The 19,757-nt window shown below is 39.2% G+C and overlaps 1 protein-coding gene across 1 annotated transcript in view; it reads left to right on the forward strand.

Annotated features, from left to right (window-relative positions):
• ZPLD1 (zona pellucida like domain containing 1) overlaps positions 1-19,757 on the forward strand; it is a 51,711-nt gene that overhangs the window by 12,125 nt on the left and 19,829 nt on the right. The window contains exons 3-5 of the mRNA XM_060770683.2: positions 2,207-2,427; positions 10,237-10,418; positions 15,209-15,281. Coding sequence (XP_060626666.2) covers positions 2,207-2,427; positions 10,237-10,418; positions 15,209-15,281 — 476 coding nt within the window. The remainder of the gene's footprint in view (positions 1-2,206; positions 2,428-10,236; positions 10,419-15,208; positions 15,282-19,757) is intronic.

Below are 19,757 nucleotides of genomic sequence, written 5' to 3' on the forward strand. Positions count from 1 at the left end.
AAGTCACCTTATCCATAACAACCCTGCTCAAGTCTCACAGATTCATGCTGTGCCTTCCTCTATCTATCTGTAATGAGGTTCTCTTTTATTTTGCCTTTTACCATACCAAGCATTACTGTATTTTCTAGTGAGTTATGTTTTCTCATTATATGGCCGAAACATGACAGTCTCAGTTTAAACCTCATGGACAAAACTGAGTGGCTAAGCAGCGTGGCTGCTCACGGGCTTAAGAGCTGTCCAAAAAGTAATCCTCTGAACTCTGGTGTAATACTATGTGTAACGATAGCTTTAGGTGGAGATATATCCTAGTATTTCTACGAAGAGACATCAGGACAGTTCAATATTGTTTGGGATCAAGGCTGACCCAACATCCAAAACATTTTGTTGTTGGAGAAAGGCAAAATAGTTATTTCTCACTTTCCATATACACAACTTAAGAGGATAAACGATGCAATCTTATTTTTATAAGTGTACATCATCACTAACGATGGTACAGTATCAAACTAAGGATGATACAAAAGAGAAAGCTAGTTTTATTAATACTAGGAAGGTCATTTGGCACATATATTGATACAGGAACAATCTTATGGCTATCTTCCCCAAAACTCCCATGAACATTTGCCTCACTATGCATCGTAACTCTCTATGTTGGAACATCAGCTGAGGATAAGTATTCACTTGTGCATCTGCAACAGATGAGAAATACTAGGTGCTTACACCTATGTTTTCTCTTGCTGGATTGAACTGGATATTTCTAAGTAGAATTTTGAAGTGTGTTCAGTTATAATCTACTGGATTGATTTTGAATTAAATATGGTTATAATGAAGATGTGATTGTTGGGGTACCAAAAAGAAAGCCTGTAATAGTTTTATGGGATTTGTGTGACCAATTTCTGTTACATTTTGTAACAGTCCTGTGATTCAGACTGCTCCTACTACTGCAGCTGTCTTTGCTGGAAAACAGAGATGTCATCACTGGAAAACCTTTCAAAACCTCCTCGTTATTATGATAATCTAAAAAGCTGTTAATGACATGTGTGCTCCTAGAACCAAATTAATTGGATGCTCTCTCTGAAGGCTCTCTTTGACTGTATTCTCAGTCCTACATTATATGATGAACAAAATGTGCTATTAGATCAAATATTGTATTCAGAAGCCAGTTGTGATGTAAGACCTTTATTATGGTTCCACAAAATATTGCTCCCATTAATATACTACATCAATTGGGTGCTGTTTAAAATTTTTATGTGCATCATTAAGTGAAGTCACATGTTTCATTGCACTTTTTCTACCACTAACATTTTATTTAAGTAACACTGATACTTAACAAAGATACTTTGAATTGAGTGCCATCTGCAAATGATGTGTGTGTGATATTAGTGTGTCTTTTAATGAAGAGCTCTCTGTTCCTCTCCTTAATTGGAAGATGTACAAAAATGTAGCCCATGGGCCAAATCACACAGACCCATAGTGTTCACAATTTTGATCTGGTTCTTATGATCTTGTCACATGGCTACTGGAATCTCCTTGCATCATCAGGGGGCATGAGGAATGCGCAGTTCCATGCCCCACATTGCCTGGCTCCTGTTAAGGGTGATCCCATGATAGGAAATGTCGACCACACAGCTTCCCCCCATTGCTTCTTATGGCATCACAGGAATCCTCCAGTGTTGCTGCAGCGGTGGCATGCATCAGCTCCACCCTACATCACCCGTGGAGCTGATGGGAGCTGACAGGTTACATGGGTGATGTAGGGCAGAGCCAGTGTATTTTGCCAAAATCAGCCCTTTGTGATGAGGTGGTCTGTCTCACATCTGTGAAGAAAATGTTCTGTATTCATTAAGATTAACTTTGCTTTGGGTTTTCTTCTTTAGTGATGTGAAAGGTCCAGAGTCTGGGAAAGATACATCTTCAGAGCTCCCAGCCAGCATGTTAACTGGGGAATTCCAGTAACTGTAGTCCAGAAAGTAACCTTTCTAAGGTCCAAATAAGTCATCATGTCTTGCATGGTTTTTTCGGTTTTGACACCCACACTACAGAACTTTCTCAGAGGAAATCAATTTGTGTCAATCCAAATTGCTTACATTCTTAATTTATTATGTGGCCTGTATTTTTAAAAATATTTTGTATTAGAATTATTCTTGCAATTAAAATAAAAGTATAGATAAATATAAATAACTCTATTTTTATTTTTGTTTCATTGTAGCGGAAAGAGACATCAATGTCTACTGTGGAGTACAAGCAATTTCTATGAAGATTAATTTTTGCACTGTCCTTTTCTCCGGTTATTCTGAAACAGATTTAGCATTAAATGGGAAACATGGGGACTCTCACTGCAGGGGATTTATAAACAACAACACATTTCCTGCTGTGGTCATATTCATCATCAATCTCAGCACATTGGAGGCCTGTGGTAACTCTTTAATGGTAAGACACGTTTCTTTAAACCTTACATGTTGCTTTTAAATTGCTAGCACTGGGTAAAACAGTATATACTGTCAGATCAATATGTAGTCTCTATCTCTTGCTACCATGTAATAAACAAAAATAAAATATGGCACTGCATTTGTTACATTTCAATGGAATGAGGCATAATGGGGGAAACTTGCAATGGCAGCACACCATCCATTTTATCTAGTACCTGTTACTAGGAAAAGAAGAGGAGAAAGGGAAAGAAGTATGGGGTTGTCAGTCTTGTTTGATTCTCTTGAGAAGTTGTGTACATTAGTGCTGTGCAAAGTGGTAGTCTCTGGACAAATACCAGCGCATGAATCATTGACCTCCACTCTGTGATGAGTTTCTAGGTAACAAACAATTGCAGTCAGTGCATGCAAATATGGTAATGGTCTCTTGCAGATTGGGAGAAAAAACCCTTGCTAGTCACCCACATCATGTAGCTTGAGAGGCATAGGTCTATAAAACTATGGATGCTGGAGAAGTATTCTTTACTGAATATAGATTTTGGGGATTGAAGAAAGATAGGAAAACCTGAATGAAACAGCTAGGTTTAATGATACACTTTGTTCTTGTGAGTATAACATTTCACAGACTTACAGACTTCATGGTGGCCTCTATTCTGTTGTCATATGCTGCATAGCAACAAGTTGAACATTTATGAAATTATGTTTGAAATTAAGAGGTGAGGTTCAGGAGTTTGGAGTATTGGTTGCTTACTCTTATTTAAATTCTAGATCTCACCCATCCCATTGATAAACTATTTGCAGTCTTCTCATATGAAAGAAAAGGTGTAGAGAAGGAAAGCCAGACTGTAGCACTGTGACTGGCAGTACTAGCTTCCAGTCATAGGAAATTGTTTTACCATATCACAGAGCTTTGTAGGATGTGTATTTAAGAAACATATCGGGCCTGTTTAATGCTATTTGCTAGTTCTGTCTCTCAGCAACGGGAATGTTAAAAATAGTTTAATGGAACGTATGAAACTACTACCATCACAGCTCTCAGCATCTTTGGAGCAGTTAAGCTCCCCACCATGACAAAGTAGCACCAGTCGGAGGGTTCGTAGAACTTATGTCACAATGACCACCTGCCAGTAGCAAAGAACTGGTGGGAACATAAACCTGCAAAGGTAGTGGAAAATGAAACGCAAAAATACTGTGGGGCTTTCAAATCCAGACTGAAAAAGTTTTGGAACACAATACGCCAGACATCATGATTGTGGAAAAGAAAAAAAGTTTAGATGATTGATGTCACCATGCCAGGTGACAGTCAAATTGATGAAAAACAACAGGAAAAACAACCTGTTATCAGGACCTCAAAATCGAACTACAAAGGCTATGGCATAAACCAGTACAGGTGCCATGCCAAAAGATCTCAGCAAGCATTTGAAAACAATACACATTGACAAAATCACGATCTGTCAACTGCAAAAGTCCCCCTTCCTTGGATCTGTGCACATCATTCAAAATACATCACACAGTCCTAAATGCTTGGGAGGTGTTTGGCTTGTGATTTTGTGATACGAAATCCAGCATATGTATCTTGTTTGCTGTATCATACTATGTCTTTGTGTCAGTAAAATAATAATAATAATAATAATAATAATAATAAATATAAGCTTTATTTGTTTGTACCCCGCCTCATTTCCCTGGAGGAATTCGGGGTGTCTTACAACCAGAGTAGTATACATAAAAATAGCCACATATTAGTTAATAAAAGCAAAATAACACAACAATATAAGCATAAATGAACAAACAATTTTAATCACATCATAAACCCTGTAAAACCATTATATAATGCCATTTAAACCAGCCATTCTTATCATTAGAGTATTCAAGTTATAGCAATGATTATAATAGCCATTATAATCTACCTACCTACCTACCTGCGTGACCGCATTTCTGTGTACGAACCCACACGCTCTCTTCGATCATCTGGAGAGGCCCTGCTCGCACTCCCACCTCCTTCGCAGGTGCGATTGGTGGGGATGAGGGAGAGGGCCTTCTCGGTGGTGCCCCCCCAACTCTGGAATTCACTTTCCAAGGACATCAGACATGTCCCAACGCTGGCAGTCTTTAGGAGGAGCCTGAAAACGTGGTTGTTCCAGTATGCCTTCCCAGAATAAGGAAATCTCTTAGCAATATGTCCTCAAATGCACTTTAATATTGATTTAGGATTGCCTGCATTTAAAACCTATGGCCGGGCCAAATGTCATAATTAAAATTTAAAAATATTTAAAAATAATGCTGGGCATGAACAAGATAGGGTATAACTAGGATAGGGTTTTCAAAGAACTTGGAGCCAAATTGAAGCCAAACTTAATTTTTGATTTGCATTATTGTTACTATATATCCCTAATCATCTGGAGAAGCAATTCTATCTTTCACTGTCTTATGCATTCACTGCAACAAAGAAAGGCACAACCCTTTTCAGAACCTAGTTGCCTTATAAAATGTTAAATAGGCCAAATAATCAAGCACCATTGTTTTGCCTAAGGAGTTCAAGTCTTACCATACAGACGTTTGGAACACAATTTCTCTTAGCTCCGAGTCGCCTGTGGGCTGAGTGGGACGGTATATAAATGTAGTAAATAAATTAGCTGTGAATCTTACATACCCATCCTCAAGCTTCTCTACCCAGTTTTATAGAATGTCTGCAGGTTTTCAATTTCCGAGATTATCAAAAGTCCCAGACTTTGAAATATTTTGAGTGGCCCCGGTCCCCTAGTAGGGCCATTGCTGAGACTAATCCTTGTACTATAGTATTCACCTAGCCCCATTTTTCCCTTATCCTTGGCCCAGCCCGTTCTAAATAGTAGAGAACCCTTATTGAAATGCTTGATCTGGCAGCTTACCTTGCATGAAGAAGAGAGCGGTGCTGGTTTTAAATTGATTGTAACGTATATCTTGTGTTAACAGTTTATGCCTATGTTTTTGTTTTATATTGTATGTTTTTGTATTATTTTGCATATGTGGAAACCGCTCTGAGTCCCCTAGGGGAGATAGGGCAATATACAAATAAAGATTATTATTATTATTATTATTATTATTATTATTATTATTATTTTGCAGTAAATGACATAGAGCTGAAGTTCTTCTGTTTAAAAAAATATGTTCCTATCATTTTTTATTTTATTGGCACCATTTTTGGGACCTGTTTCATTTGTTGTTAGCTGACCTGTGATTACAACTGATTGACAATTCATAAAGTTTCCTAAAAGGGCAAACACTTACACTTGATACTTTAAACCAAATTGTTAATGTCCAGCATTATTTGTGAGTTTGCACAGATCCTTGCAACCATTTCTATTATGGGTCAAATGGCAAAGATATAAATTCAGAAAACACATTAAAATAATAAAACCGTGGACGGAACTTCTCTGTGTAGCACAGAATAGCATTTTTTCTGAAGCCAGCAGGACTGTTGTGGTGAAAGCAATCTGAGGATTATGACCAATGAATTCCTCTTGCTTTAAATGGCCTTTAGAAAAGTTCTAACAATTCAGTGCTTCTCTTGCTATAGTGACACAAATCAAGTGGGAACAGGGCAGGGTCAACCACTTCATGGTTGAAGTTCACTACAGAAGTGGAAAAACTGAGCAGGGAGCAATTAAATGCCTTTTGAGAGCCCTAATTGAAAAGAAAACTCAATTTCTTTTGTGTTTGTATATATGTAAATGTTCTGACACATATTATAGTCAATGTTAGTGTTAACTTATTAGGCTGAGAGCTGGGTAATATAATTCATTTTCTCCCATGCAAACATTTCCGTTTGTTTTCACTTGAATGAAGACAGAGTCACTAGAAGTTTCTATGATTACAGCAGCTAGGAAAAGTGTGTGATTATGGGAAATGTTGTTGACTCTATATGTGAGTGCTGGGGTCATCCAAGATTGTGAACTCCAAAATAGTGAAGACTAGCTTGAGGGGGAAAGATGGATTTCATGAATCACCCTGTACTGTCAACAGCAGCTTTTTGTTATCAGAGTGAATGTTCCTTTATTTTTTGGATGGCAAAAGGTGAGCTAATGTTTGGACAAGTATGTTTCTGAGAGTCTATGCCATTGGGAATCCTTATTAAGGACTATCAACTGTGCAGTGGCTCTGGTTTGTAATTTTTGACACTAACAACACTGCAAACTCTTGCTTCCAAATGCATTTTTTGATACAAGTTTTAGTCATATTAGAAGAGAAAGTTATAAAATAGGAAACATATCCTTATCTTCAAATAACATTTGTAGGAACAAAATATTAGGGATAGAAAGAATATTTGAAAATATCAAAACATGGTCAAAAATATTTTTCTGAGTGTTGAAATTGTGATGACAAGTTTATTGGAGTGATGACAATCTTTGGATTTTGGGATTTATTATTGGCAAAATTTGCACATGGTTGTTTTGCATAAAAATCATATTTTCTTTCACAAAAAAACCACTTTTTGCATGATTATTTTTTCAAACTTGAAATGTTAGTTTCAGAAGACACAATGCTGTTCTTTATACAAATCATCCATGTGCAAATTTTTCACACAATACCTCCCCAATTGTGACAAAGAGCATTTTTTGCACATGAATGAAATTTTCTGTTTTGAAAAATTATTTTCCACACAAAGAGAAAGGCCACATTACAAATAGCCCTTAAAAATTGCATGGGTTTAATTATTTTCTTGCTGTAGGAAGACATTTGCAGAAGTTGCTCATCCATGTGCAAATTTTTCACACAATACCTCCCCAATTGTGACAAAGAGCATTTTTTGCACATGAATGAAATTTTCTGTTTTGAAAAATTATTTTCCACACAAAGAGAAAGGCCACATTACAAATAGCCCTTAAAAATTGCATGGGTTTAATTATTTTCTTGCTGTAGGAAGACATTTGCAGAAGTTGCTCAAAGTTTATCTGAGGAGAAACTTTGTGAAGAATTATATCCTTCAAAATATTGGAAGGGCACTGAGGCATGTGTATCATAGAATCATAGAGTTGGAAGAGACCTCGTGGGCCTCCCAGTCCAATCCCTGCCAAGAAGCAGGAAAATCACATTCAAAGCACCCTAGACAGATGACGATCCAACCTCTGTTTAAGAGCCTCCAAAGAAGGAGCCTCCACCACACTCTGAGGCAGAGAATTCCACTGCTGAACAGCTCTTAGAGTTAGGAAGTTCTTCGTAATGCTCAGGTGGAATCCTCTTTCCTGTAGTTTGAAGCCATTGTTCTGCATCCTAGTCTCTAGCGTAGCAGTAACCAGGCTTGGTCTCCCCTCCCTATGACTCCCCCTAAAATATTTATACATGGCCATCATTTCAGCCGTCTCTTCTACAGGCTAAACATGCCCAGCTCTTTAAGGTGCTCCTCATAGGGCTTGTTCTCCAGACCCTTGATCACTTTAATCGCTTTCCTCTGGACACCTTCCAGCTTGTTGACATCTCCCTTAAATTGTGGTGCTTGGAATTGGACATAGTATTCCAGTTGTGGTCTGACCAAGGCAGAATAGAGGGGTAGCATGACTTCCCTGGATCTAGATGTTGTTGTTCATTCGTTCAGTCGCCTCCGACTCCTCGTGACCTCATGGACCAGCCCATGCCAGAGCTCCCTGTCGGCCGTCACCACCCCCAGCTCCTTCAAGGTCAGTCCAGTCACTTCAAGGATGCCATCCATCCATCTTGCCCTTGGTCGGCCCCTCTTCCTTTTGCCTTCCACTTTCCCCAGCATAATTGTCTTCTCCAGGCTTTGCTGTCTCCTCATGATGTGGCCAAAGTACTTCAACTTTGTCTCTAGTATCCTTCCCTCCAATGAGCAGTCAGGCTTTCTTTCCTGGAGGATGGACTGGTTGGATCTTCTCGCAGTCCAAGGCACTCTCAGCACTTTCCTCCAGCACCACAGCTCAAAAGCATCGATCTTCCTTCGCTCAGCCTTCCCTAAGGTCCAGCTCTCACATCCGTAGGTTACTACAGGGAATACCATGGCTTTGACTAGGCGGATCTTTGTTGCGAGTGTGATGTCTCTGCTCTTTACTATTTTATCTAGATTGGACATTGCTCTCCTCCCAAGAAGTAAGCGTCTTCTGATTTCCTGGCTACAGTCTGCATCTGCAGTAATCTTTGGGCCTAGAAATACAAAGTCTGTCATGGCCTCCACATTTTCTCCCTCTATTTTCCAGTTGTCAATCATTCTTGTTGCCATAATCTTGGTTTTTTTTATGTTTAGCTGCAACCCGGCTTTTGCGCTTTCTTTTTTCACCTTGATTAGAAGGCTCCTCAGCTCCTCCTCGCTTTCGGCCATCAGAGTGGTGTCATCTGCATATCTGAGGTTGTTAATGTTTCTTCCAGCAATTTTCACCCCAGCCTTGCATTAATCAAGCCCCTATACTATTTAGGCAGGACAAAATCCCATTGGCTTTTCTGTCCTCCATTGGACCAACTACCAACCTTCCAACTACCAACATTCCAATGTTTTACAGGTAGATCTGAAGCTGAATTCTTCATGTGTTGTGAGAAACACTTTAAAAACCAACTTGAATGCTTCTTCTTTAGTGTTGACAGATTGGAAGGGGAGTTGGAAGGAAGAAGGCTGTAGGGAATCAAGCTGGAGATACTTTTTCAACCTCCCAAATTCCAGTTTAATCAAAAGGTTGTCTTCTTCTGTCAGCAATCAAATGTGTGTCTGCTGAGTGGGTAATGACTGAGGAAATAAGAGGGAACAAGAGGATGTTAAATGGCTCTTTCTGAAAATTAGGTTACTCTCAGGAAAATGGTAGATTTTTGAATATGTTTTGATGGATTTTAAGTGATTTTTAAACTGCTGTTTGTGTTTAATTCTGTTTTAATTTTTGAATGTTTGTATATTTTAAATTCTATGCTAATGCTCTTATGTCAAGTCAGTTTGAGTCCCCTTTGGGGAGATAAAGCGGGGTCTAAATAAATATAATAAATAAAATAAAATAAATAGATTTTCTGATTTTTCAGATAGTAATGGTTCAGGATGTTCTTGCCTTCCCCTTGGACTATTCCTGGTTAGAAGAAGCAAACATACATTCTTACAATATTGCTCCTTGCCACTTGTTATGGCCTTTGTATCCGGTTGCTTTATTCCACTGCAGCAGCAAATATTTCCCAATATGTTCATTCTGTCTGAGGTAACCCTTTCTGTCTAAAAGAACAGTAACACTTTGCTATCACTTTATGTGGTGGCTTAGCTGCTCTCAGTTGACCAATGCTCTGTTGTGTCATGTTGTGATGGACATTCTCGATGAAAGAGATGCTTGCCCTCCCACCATTGTGGCTATTGGTGAAACAAAAGAAAAGAAAAGAAAGATGGATGGATGGAGAGAACTCCCATCTTTATATTTAAATGCAAGACATTTGTTCACCAAAATCCAAACAATGTACCATTTCTGCCACATAAATTTCCAAATAGAGCATTTACACAGAATATAAATGGTATCACAAAAGGGTATGTACGCATTTAGTGAATTTTTTGTCTGAACAGAGGGATAGGCACAACAAATCATAGAATGTGATCTTTTCAGGATAAATGGACCACATGTTACTTTCCTTTGTGTCCTCTATGATGGCAATGAAAAGCTTAAATGGAGGCAGAATAACATGGGTGATGGGGTGGAGTTGGTAAGAAGGGAATTAGAGTCTGGTGTTGAAGATAACTCAAATCAATCTGCAAGCTTGATTTCTAATTTGTACTATCCATCCCTAGTAGCTTTTTTTTTAAAAAAAAATCTCTTTTATATATGCTGTTTCTTTAATTATTTTTATTGTCTTATCCAAATAGGTCACCTCGGTTCCAGGTGTTAATGCTTATGGCAATATATCTACAGTCCAGATAGGGAATGTTTCAGGATATATAGATACCCCAGATCCACCAACAATCATCAGCTATTTGCCAGGACTTCTATATAAATTTAGTTGTAGCTACCCTCTGGAATACTTAGTCAACAATACGCAACTTGCATCGTAAGTATGGGCTCATATTTATGTTCAGTTTCTTCTTTTATGCATCAAACATTCCCTCTGTTTTATTTATTCTTCTGATGAAGCTGTTTAGAGACTTGGAACAAGGTGGAAGTAGATATGCTTTTGAACCCAACTATATAAACCAAATGCGTGTACCAAAGCTGATTCCTTCACTCTTTCAACATAAAAAGTACAAAATCTAAAAAGGAGAGAAGGTGGAAATGTTACAAGAAAAATATACATAAAGAGAGAATAAGGGAAAGAAGGAAAATGATTTCAAGGATTTTGGAATTATGAAATTATTTTAGCAGTTAAGTCTCTACTTTGATGCTTGCATTTCAGGATAAAAATTGATTAAAAATTCTGATTAATCCCACAGTAGCTGTGGAACATACAGTGACATTTTATTTTAACATTAGTTATGTTTCCACAACAGTGTATCTATCTATACTAGTTTGGTGGTAATTGAATCCTATTTTAATTCTGTCTTTTTGTTTGTTTTTAACTATATTGTAATTTTAAACTTCGATAATTTGAGTTCTCAGATTGGGTGAAAGGTGGGAAAATATGAGAAAATTGTCCATAATGTTTCTTGAATGTTGTGAAATCTTCACAAAGAAAATTGTGGACTGTTGTGAATTTTTGTAGTTCTGGGATTTATTTTGCACAAAATTCCTGCATGTTTTTTTTTCATTCCCGCACACAGAAATCGGTAAAAGTGTGATTTGTAAATGCTTCAGAGGGGTCCTTTTTATTAGTAATTCAGAGATTTGTATTTACCAGTTATGAAATGGAGCTCCAAAGCTTTGCATACTCCTAGAAATCAGCATTTTCTGTGCTGTTAATGGCTAACTACATATTAAACCTTGCTTGTCTCTATGGGCACTTCCAGACATGACTAAAATATGTGCCAAAGCAGGTGTAAAAAACATAATTTATTCCAAATTAATTTGGTTTTACCATAGGTAATCCGCAGTTTGGGTGTCCTCTTGGATTCTTCGCTCACACTTGAGGCTCAGGTGTCGGCGGTATCCGGGAGGGCCTTTGCACAATTGAGACTTGTGCGTCAGCTGCGACCGTACCTCGTGAAGGCAGATCTGGCCGGGGTGGTCCACGCCTTGGTCACCTCTAGAATGGATTACTGCAATGCGCTCTACGTGGGGCTGCCCTTGAAAACGGCTCGGAAGCTTCAATTGGTCCAGCGGGCAGCAGCCAGGATGCTAACCGGGGCTCATTATCAAGAGAGGTCTACCCCTCTGTTTAAGGAGCTCCACTGGCTGCCATTTATTTTCCGAGCCCAATTCAAGGTGCAGGTGCCCTGAACGGTTTGGGACCACCCTACCTGCGTGACCGCATCTCCATCTACGAACCCACACGCTCACTCCGATCATCTGGGGAGGCCCTGCTCGTGATCCCACCCATGTCGCAAGCGCGCTTGGTGGGGACACGGGACAGGGCCTTCTCTGTGGCGGCCCCCGACTTTGGAATGCCCTTCCAAAAGATCTCCGACAGGCCCCTACCTTAGCAGTTTTCAGAAGGAACCTAAAAACCTGGCTGTTCCGACGTGCCTTCTCAGATTAGGAATCCCCCATCCCAAGTCCTAGAAGCACTTTAGTACAACCGATGTTACTGCACACCATACCTCTAATCCTACGTTCCTCCTGCCATCTCAGCACTTTAACCCCTGTACCCCATTGCGCCGGCTGAACCAGTTTTAACAGTGTCTTGATGTAGTTATTGTTGTTATTTTGCTTAATTGTTTGATTTGCTTTGCTTATTATTGTATTATGTTTTATTGTATTGTGTTTTGAGGCTTCGGCCTGTGTAAGCCGCATCGAGTCCTGCGGGAGATGCTAGCGGGGTACAAATAAAGTTAATAATAATAATAATCTGAGACAGGTCCTGGGATATGGGCTTGTCTGGTTGGGCCCTCTGTGCCCATATCTGTTGAGTCAAAGATAAAAATGAGCATTCCTGTTGATAAATAGGTGCAGTGAAAGACAGAAAAGGGGTGGAAGAATGGGAAGGCTGGGTGGGAGAAAAAAAATAAAACAGCAAGAGATAAAGAGAGGAAGTTACAGTTGCTATAAAGCCAAGTTGGGTGATTTTTATTTCATTCTGGCTATGACACCTGGCACAAAATTATTCATTTAGCTGATTTGGATTCCTAGTCTTATTGCAAAATCACCCAAATTCATCTTTACTACATGTTTATATGATAGCAATACTGCTTGGGACCTAGAACACAATGAACAGGAAAGATTAAAAGATCAAATTTAATTCTATAGAGAAAATAACATTCAGATCACTTTAGGAACAGAAGTTCTAGGGAACAGACTAGAGCTCTGCCACCAAGGATTCTAAATTTATTTATTTATTTACTTCATTTATATCCTGCCTTTCTCACCATGCAGGGGACTCAAGGTGGCTTACAAACTCCAGCAAAATTCAATGAGGTATCAAAATACCTCGCAAAGCTAGATTTTCTGGGTTGGAGAAATGGCAAAATGGCAGGAAATTGATGTAATCGTGCTGCCAACATATTTATATCTCTAGTCTTTGTAGATAATGACATAGCTGTAAAGGAAATTAATATAGTATGTCCAGGCCCGTAGCCAGGATTTCGATTCGGGGGTGTGTGTGAGTTTTTTTCAAGGGGGGTTTCGGGGGGGTGTGTGAGTTTTTTTCGGGGTGGGGCTGAGTTTTGGGGGGGGGCTGAGTTTGAGTGAAAGAGGGTCTAGCCTAGCAAACCTTTTGTATCATTACCCCAATACCCCCATGCATATGGGATATATTGAGTATGGTGATCAGATCATGATATGAATAAACATAACAGTTTAAATAATGCACCAGTAAGGCTTTTTCGCAAACCACCATGAGAATTTCGAGGGGGGGGGGCTGAAGCCCCTCAAGCCCCCCCCCCCCCCGGCTACATCCCTGACTATGTCTCTACTTTCTGTAGAAATCAAAATGCAAGGCAAAATGTCCAGTCACTTTTCTGTCCAATTATTCTGGAAAACATCAAGCTGCTACTACTTTTCAGTGTGTTTTAACTAATGAGCGAAGCCACAGCTGTGACTCACATCATGTAGAGATTTAAAACTGTAGAGTGACCGATTGGTCTCTGCACAGTAGTAGCTATCCTGGCTATGGGAGTTATCCAGTGATTTTTCCAAGTTAAGTTTTTAAGCATACAAAACAAGTTAAGGGAAATCTAAGGAGGTAGTGTTGGAACAGGACAGTACATTCTGCATCCACCGGGGATACATTGCCCCCTGTGGTTACCTGAAACACCATATATTGGTATAGCCTATATTTTGGTTTTACTTGGGCTGTAAGCATACTGTAGAACATACTGGAGGACTTAAAACAGTGGTTCTCAATCTGTGGGTCCCCAGATATTTTGGCCTATAACTCCCAGAAATCCCAGCCAGTTTACCAGCTGCCACATTTGCACAGTTAAAGCTTGTGCACCAAATGCAGCCATACCTTGGGAAGTCTGACTTGGCCACGGTAGTCCGTGCTCTGGTTACATCTCATATAGAGTACTGTAATGCGCTCTACATGGAGTTGCCTTTGAAAAGTGTTTGGAAGCTTCAAATGGTCCAGTGGGTGGCAGCCAGATTACTAATGGGAGCTGTGCTCAGGGAGCATACAACTCCTCTGTAGCACCAACTCCACTGGCTGCCAGTTTGCTACCGGGCACAATTCAAAGTGCTCGCTTAACCTATAAAGCTCTAAACGGTTCTAGCCCAGTTTATCTGTCTGAATGTATCTCTCCTTATGAACCATCTAGGAATCTAAGATCATCTGGGAAGGCCCTACTCTCGATCCTGCCTTCCTCCCAAGTGCGTCTGGTGGGGACGAGAGACAAGGCCTTCTCAGTGGTGGCCCCTTGGCTGTGGAACTCCCGCCCTAGGGATATTAGATTTGCCCCCAACCTCCTGACCTTCAGAAAAAGAGTAAAAACTTGGCTCCTTGAACAAGCATTTGGAAATGCAGCGGAATAAATAATTATGACATAAGAAGAATGAACATGGAATGACTAGATGATGGTGTTGAATAATGATTTTAACAGGACAACACTGGTGATTATATGTTTTAATGGTTTTAATGGTTTATATTGCTTTTATAATATTAGGTTGAATGTTTTAATTGTACTTTATGAATGTATGGCATCAAATTCTGCCAATTTCTGTAAGCCGCCTTGAGTTGATGTAAGGCTTAGAAAGGTGGGCTACAAATGCCATAAATAAATAAATAAATAAATACTATTTATGGGAGTTGAAGGCCAAAACATCTGGGGACCCACATGTTGAGAACCACTGACTTAGAAGGGCTCACAAAAACTTCTGGAAGAATATTGTTTAGAGTGTGAATAAGTAAAACTGTGGATATCGAGTCCATGGATAAAGAGGATATAATGTACTAGGATGAAGAAATATTGAGGGTTTGGATGGTGGTCATAGGCAAAATACAGGCAAAACTGTGTAATCTCCTTTTAAATCTATGAATAGCTACTGCAGCTCATAGAACATTAACTGTTCTTTATTTTTGGTCACTTTGCTTGATCTATTGTTTTAACATACCCATGGCTTCAAAGCCCAGTCAGAGTTTCTACTATAACCTTCGGTTCACAGCATTTTATAAACAATAAAAAGAAAAAAAAGGGATTCCTTCTGCTGAGTCTTAAGAAGCTAACTTAACAAGTAACGTCAATGAAATATGACACTGCTAACGACAACAAAAGTGATCCCACCAAGTGTTTTTGCTTTCTAAATCTTTTCTAGGTCATCAGCTGCTATATCTGTCAGAGAGAACAATGGCACATTTGTTAGCACTTTGAATTTACTCCTTTACAATGTAAGTACAAAGAATTAGATGTCTCTTCAAGACAGCAACTTGTTCTTTGCTAAGAAATCCATTCTGGATGACCTTAAAATGCTACCAGTCAAATCTTTTAGAAAATGCTACAAATGTCAAATAGTTTGAAGATGCCATTCCACTTCATCTTGCTTCGACTTCTTATCTGCTCCTTCCCTGTAGACAGCGAATATCCCATGTCCACTGAATATGGTATGCAACATTAGTCTACTGTTTGGGGTTTTCTCTATGTGCTTTAATGTTATTTATGCAGATTTTGGTATTCTTCTGATACCCACCTCCCCCCTGGATGTGAGTGATGCTGTTTCAGGTGCACATGCAATAATGCTCACAATGTAAGCCCTGGATACAGTAGGAAATCTGACTGGGTTGCTGTGAATTTTCCGGGCTGTATAGTCATGTTCCAAAAGCATTTGCTCCTTACGTTTTGCCCACATCTATGGCAAGCATCCTCAGAGGTTGTGAGGTCTGTTGGAAACTAGGCAAGTGAGGTTTATATATCTGTAAAATGTCCAGGGTGGGAGAAAGAACTCTTGTCTGCTTGAGGCAAATGTGAATGTTGCAATTGGTCACCTTGATTAGCCTTTAATGGCCTTGCAGCTTGAAAGCCTGGCTGCTTCTTGCCTTGGGGAATCCTTTGTTGGGAGGTGTTAGCTGGCCCTGATTGTTTCATGTCAGGAATTCAAGCAGACAAGCGTTCTTTCTCCCACCCTGGACATTTCACTGATATATAAACCCAATTTGCCTAGTTTCCATCAGACCTCACTACCTCTGAGGATGCCTGCCATAAATGTGGGGAAAATGTTAGGAGAGACTGCTTCTAGTACATGGCCATATAGCTTGGAAAGCTCACAGCAATCCAGTGATTCTGGTCATGAAAGCCTTCAACAACACATGGAAATCTGATTGCTGGAAACCATGCTAAAATAGTGATGGAGACTTCTTCTTTGGAGACTGTATGGTCGGAAGTACTTTACTTGCGTATTCCTGCATGGCAGAATGGAGTTGGACTGGGTGGACCTGTGATCCCTTCCAGTTGTGTTTTTCTATGATTTCTAGTTAATTTATTAAAGTATCAATAAGTTAAATTGAGTGAAAAGTTCAAAAAAATTAAAAAATAAATAAATGTAATAAAAATTATTTAAGCACAAAAAGCATATTAAAAAACTTAATCGATTAAAACAGATTTGAAAAAAAGGAGACTGAAGTTAAATAGACCTCACATCAGTCTTAATATGTCTTATTCTACTATGAGGAATATATGTCTCCACATTGTTCATATCCAGGCCAGTGGCATAACTAATACAGTAACTACTCATACAGAAAACAGAAAATATTTCTGTAGTACAGAGCTGGTGTTACTTTTTTCTGGTTGTGCAGTCACACCTAGGCACATTAAGTTTGAAACTATGATGTGCTTCTTTCTTTAGCCGGGTGGACTGCGGGGGACTTACTTTGAAGCTCAGGAGTCCCAGCAACTAAGACATCTCCAGATTGAACATCAAACAATTTTTTTTATTTTCTCAAAGTCCTTGACAGGCTTGGCACAACTTGTTGAGGTTACAAATACAAACAGTTAACTTACAAAATCATGTGGATGTTCCTTTCTTACTTTCCCCTTCAGTTGCTGAGTTAACTTCTTTCAATGGTGGAGGAATCCTGGAATACTCTCTACTCTAGCCCTGAGTCGCTATACTAGAAAGAGCAGGTCTTTCCCTATCTAAACTCAAAGCTAGCTTGGAGGTGAAGTAGTTAGAGCTTCTTCCAATGGCAGAGAAATCCTGGGATATTCTCTGCCCTAGTGCTGAGTTGCTATTTTAGAAATAGCAGGTCTTTCCCTATCTAAACTCAGACCTAGTTTCAAAGGCAAGAGGTTAGTACTTACGATGGCTTGTCTGAGCTGGCCTGGCTTGACCACAAGCACATCTGAGTCTTTTGCTATACTGTAGAAGGCAGAAGAGCTTCTCAAAATGGAGATTTCATCCCCAGGAAAAAGGGGCGGTCTCAAAATCAAAAAGATACTTTTGCAAGCCATCAGCAGGAAAGGCTTTGCAGGGTGACTTCAAGCCTCTGATAATGGTTAACTATCAGGGTGTTGCTGAATCTGTAACAACCCTGGAAAAAATGCAAAAGGGGTCCTACAACTATGGGGCAATGCAAATTGAACTCCTGGGAGACAGAATACTGGTCCTTGGACATGATGAAAGCTAATATTTTGAAAATCTCCTTGGGATAGCTAATGTTTTCACCTTATTAGCATGATAATCCAATTTGAATATATATAATTGTATACACTTGTATTTCATAAACGGGGACACTGGAAAGAAAATGTAAAAGATTTTTATCGACTTATATTTATAACAGCAACACTAATCTTCCAAATGTTATTTTTGTGTTGATTAAAATTTTTATTCACCCATTCAAATGCCTGATTTACAAATCAGCTTTCCTTCTCTCAAACAGTATTTTAGTGAATTACAAATCTGTTTTTTGGGATTATTATTCATGTCATCATGGGCCTGGGTTATAATTCATGCAGTTGATTTAGAAGTCAGTGCTTGAGGCTTGGGAGTGTAATGAATGAGCTATAAATAGTACCATAGTAGAATATTTTCAATCACATTTAAATGAATTTCCTGTTTGTAAGTTTTGCTATCTGACTGTACAGGGTTCTGCAGAATACATTAAAATGAGATAGATAGAAGACAATATTACTTCTAGTCCAAAAAAGGTTACTTTTCTGTCACCATGGAGAGAAATTAGAAACTACCTTTTTGGAATAGTTGTTCTTGTTTATTTAGTACAGTGTAGTTTATAAAAGTTCAGTTGAACTCATGAGAATGTAGTGCATAGACGTATATAATCCTAGAGTTGGAAGAGACCTCGTGGGCCATCCAGTCCAACCCCCTGCCAAGAAGCAGGAAAATCGCATTCAAAGCACCTCCGACAGATGGCTATCCAGCCTCTGTTTAAAAGCCTCCAAAAATGAGTCTCCATCACATTCTGGGGCTGAGAGTTCCACTCTTGAACAGCTCTCATTGTTAGGAAGTCCTTCCTAATGTTCAGGTGGAATCTCTTTTCCTGTACTTTGAAGCCATTGCTCTGCATCCTAGTCTCCAGGGCAACAGAAAACAAGGTTGCTCCCTCCTTCCTATGACTTCCCGTCACATATTTATACATTGCCATCATCATGTCTCCTCTTAGCATTCTTCAGGCTAAACATGTCCAGCTCTTTAAGTGCCTCATAGGGCTTGTTCTTCAGACTCTTGATCATTTTAGTTGCCATTCCCTGCACTTATTCTAGCCTGTCAACAGCTCTGTTAAATTGTGGTGCCCAGAATTGGACACAATATTCCAAGTGTGGTCTGACCAAGACAGAATAGAGGGGTACCATGACTTCCTTGGGTCTAGACACTATGCTCCTATTGATGCAGGCCAAAATCTCATTGGCTTTTTAAGCTGCCGCATGACATTGTTGGCTCTTGTTTAACTTGTTGTCCACGAGGATTCAAAGATCTTTTTCACACACACTGCTGTCAAGCCAGGCATCCCCCATTCTGTATCTTTGTATTTCAAAGGTTTTAAAGAAATGGAACTTATGCTTCCCACAGTGAAGTTGTAAATATAATCCTTTCCTATGAGGCAAAGGTCAATAGTGCCCTAATGATTTTGGTACCAGAGACAAAAATCTCATTAGCACAATAAATAAAACTATAATAAATTAATTACTCTTTCATTGTAACAATGCTTGGGATCATTCTGATATCCTGTGCAAACAATCAAATTCCAGTTTTGCGCAATATTCCATTTTACAATTTTGCAATGTTCCACTTTCCCATTTCCACCCAGGATACTTTTGTGAGTCAGTCCTGTACATTGATCCTGTTAGTATAACCTTAGAGTGAAGACAGGTGGACCATTTTAAGGACAGCAGTAGCAGTTGCCTCAACCATGGGGGAAAAAAAACCCAGAGCTATGTAGGAGCAGGAGAACCGAGGGCTACACTCATCCTATTTTCTCCAACCCTGGACAGTTGTTAGCCACTTCTTCCATTTAGTGTAACATGACTATCATGGATCAAAATAAATGTTCATGAGGTTTTTTTAAAAAAATGATCTTATTTCTTATTCCTTTCTAAAATACTTCATATTAATCTGGAGGGTTTTACTTGCTAAAGCAAAGCCATCACTTTGGATGAATTATTCCTCCTGTTCGTGTTCTTCTCAACTCATACATATGTATCTAGTAGGACTACTTGGTGAACAAGAGATGCTGATGGGCAAAGGGTTTTTTTTAGAGTCAAGCCCTCATTTTGCAAAGAGAGCAGTTAATTAAGCATGAATATGAAACCTTTTCATTTCCATACATTTAAAATTTAATATTCTCTATTCAAACTGTGCAGTGTTTGCATAATGGATTGAGGGACAACTTCACCCATTGTCAGAGATGGTTTAA

This window comes from Anolis sagrei, chromosome 3 (assembly GCF_037176765.1).
Source record: "Anolis sagrei isolate rAnoSag1 chromosome 3, rAnoSag1.mat, whole genome shotgun sequence".
Lineage (NCBI taxonomy): Eukaryota > Metazoa > Chordata > Lepidosauria > Squamata > Dactyloidae > Anolis > Anolis sagrei.